The sequence below is a fragment of the Fomitiporia mediterranea genome (assembly GCF_000271605.1).
Source record: "Fomitiporia mediterranea MF3/22 unplaced genomic scaffold FOMMEscaffold_9, whole genome shotgun sequence".
Classification (NCBI taxonomy): Eukaryota; Fungi; Basidiomycota; class Agaricomycetes; order Hymenochaetales; family Hymenochaetaceae; genus Fomitiporia; species Fomitiporia mediterranea.
The window spans coordinates 1,531,272-1,532,626 of NW_006760394.1; the positions used below are offsets into that span (position 1 = coordinate 1,531,272).

The 1,355-nt window shown below is 32.5% G+C and overlaps 2 protein-coding genes across 2 annotated transcripts; both read right to left on the minus strand.

The window, feature by feature from the left end:
* Positions 1 to 215: 215 nt before the first annotated feature.
* On the minus strand, positions 216 to 464 carry FOMMEDRAFT_91663 (uncharacterized protein; the record flags this gene model as incomplete). Its single annotated transcript, XM_007269223.1, has 1 exon — positions 216 to 464. A coding segment is annotated over one exon (249 nt), but the record flags the coding sequence as incomplete, so codon positions are not given.
* A 281-nt stretch (positions 465 to 745) lies between these two features.
* On the minus strand, positions 746 to 979 carry FOMMEDRAFT_91025 (uncharacterized protein; the record flags this gene model as incomplete). Its single annotated transcript, XM_007269224.1, has 1 exon — positions 746 to 979. A coding segment is annotated over one exon (234 nt), but the record flags the coding sequence as incomplete, so codon positions are not given.
* Between the last annotated feature and the right edge of the window lie 376 nt (positions 980 to 1,355).

The window sequence follows — 1,355 nt, forward strand, 5'->3', positions numbered from 1 at the left end:
TAAGTACTATGAATGATTAAATCTGGGTCAACAAATTCAAAAGTGTTAGAATTAATATAATAATAGAATTACAATTAAGGGAGATGTCTCTCAGTAAATGAGACATTCTCCTAGACTCTCAACCAGCAAACCCAAACAAAATCTAACTGTTTAAAGTCCTCAAAATTGTGTTCTAGACTAGTATAGCTTACATCTGTATGAAAAAGTCTAATAATTCATGTATAGACAAACAGATTGTCTGTTTTTCCTGAAAGTAGTATAACATTAGTATGTGTACATAGATTCAACAAGTCCTGGGCTCTCTGAACATTGTATGTTGTGTAGTTAACACACAATACCTTGTGTTTATACAATCTGTCCTTTCTTATGTAAAGACTGTAAATTTTATCTAGGGAGAACATCTTGTCTTCCTGTCTAGAGAGAATATAGCTGAGCAGATGCCTGTAAAGGTCTGGCATGAAATCCTAGAGTAGATACATGTATATGAGTGTGTAAAGTATCAGTGCTTGTGTATGTGAGAGTGAAGAAAGGAACACAATAATAGGGATATAAGGATAAAGCTCATCTTTAAAGCTGAATTACTTTCATTTTCTATAAGCTATTAGGATAAAAAGAAACTGTCCTTTGTTAATACTGTCATACTATAGTAGGCCTCAAGGTCCTTCAGATTGACAGGATCCCCAGATCCTTTAGTAGACAAGACCCAAGTATGAATATCACAAATCTTACAAATCCTACCTTCTAGTTATAATACTCCCTTCACAGTATCTTGTTTATTTGTTCTAGTATACATTTGCTTGAGTCTTTTATACTGAGACTTGCCCTGAAAGATACACAATTGAGATAAGTATAAAGAGTGAGTTAAGGCATATAAACTTACAATTTGGGTGCTGTAAGAGTCAGTCATACCAAATTGACAAATAGTAAAAGTGTATGTACTAAGAGTATAGAATTTTAGTGTATTAATGTTGAGTTTCTTTGTATTTGCATCTGTCTTTACTGTTTTTTCATCCAGCTACTTTGTCTTTCCCTTCTTAGTCTTAGAAGTATGACAGTAACCCTAAGCAGCTATCTTCTTTAAGAGTTTGTGTGTATTATAGACTACACATACTGTTTTCTTAAAGTATTATACCTAGTATTCTAGTAATGTTGTCTCTTCAAGGAGCCAAACTGTTGTATCTGTATGAATGTAAAGCTTTACAAGTGTATGCTAGGTTGCTAGGTCAAATAAAAGGTCTTAAATTGTTTTACTATACTTCTTTAGTAGTAGATTCTTGAAAGCCAGTATTACACACTGTAAAATATAATATACATCCTATTGTAACACATATATACATTAATAGTCAAGAGGGAGA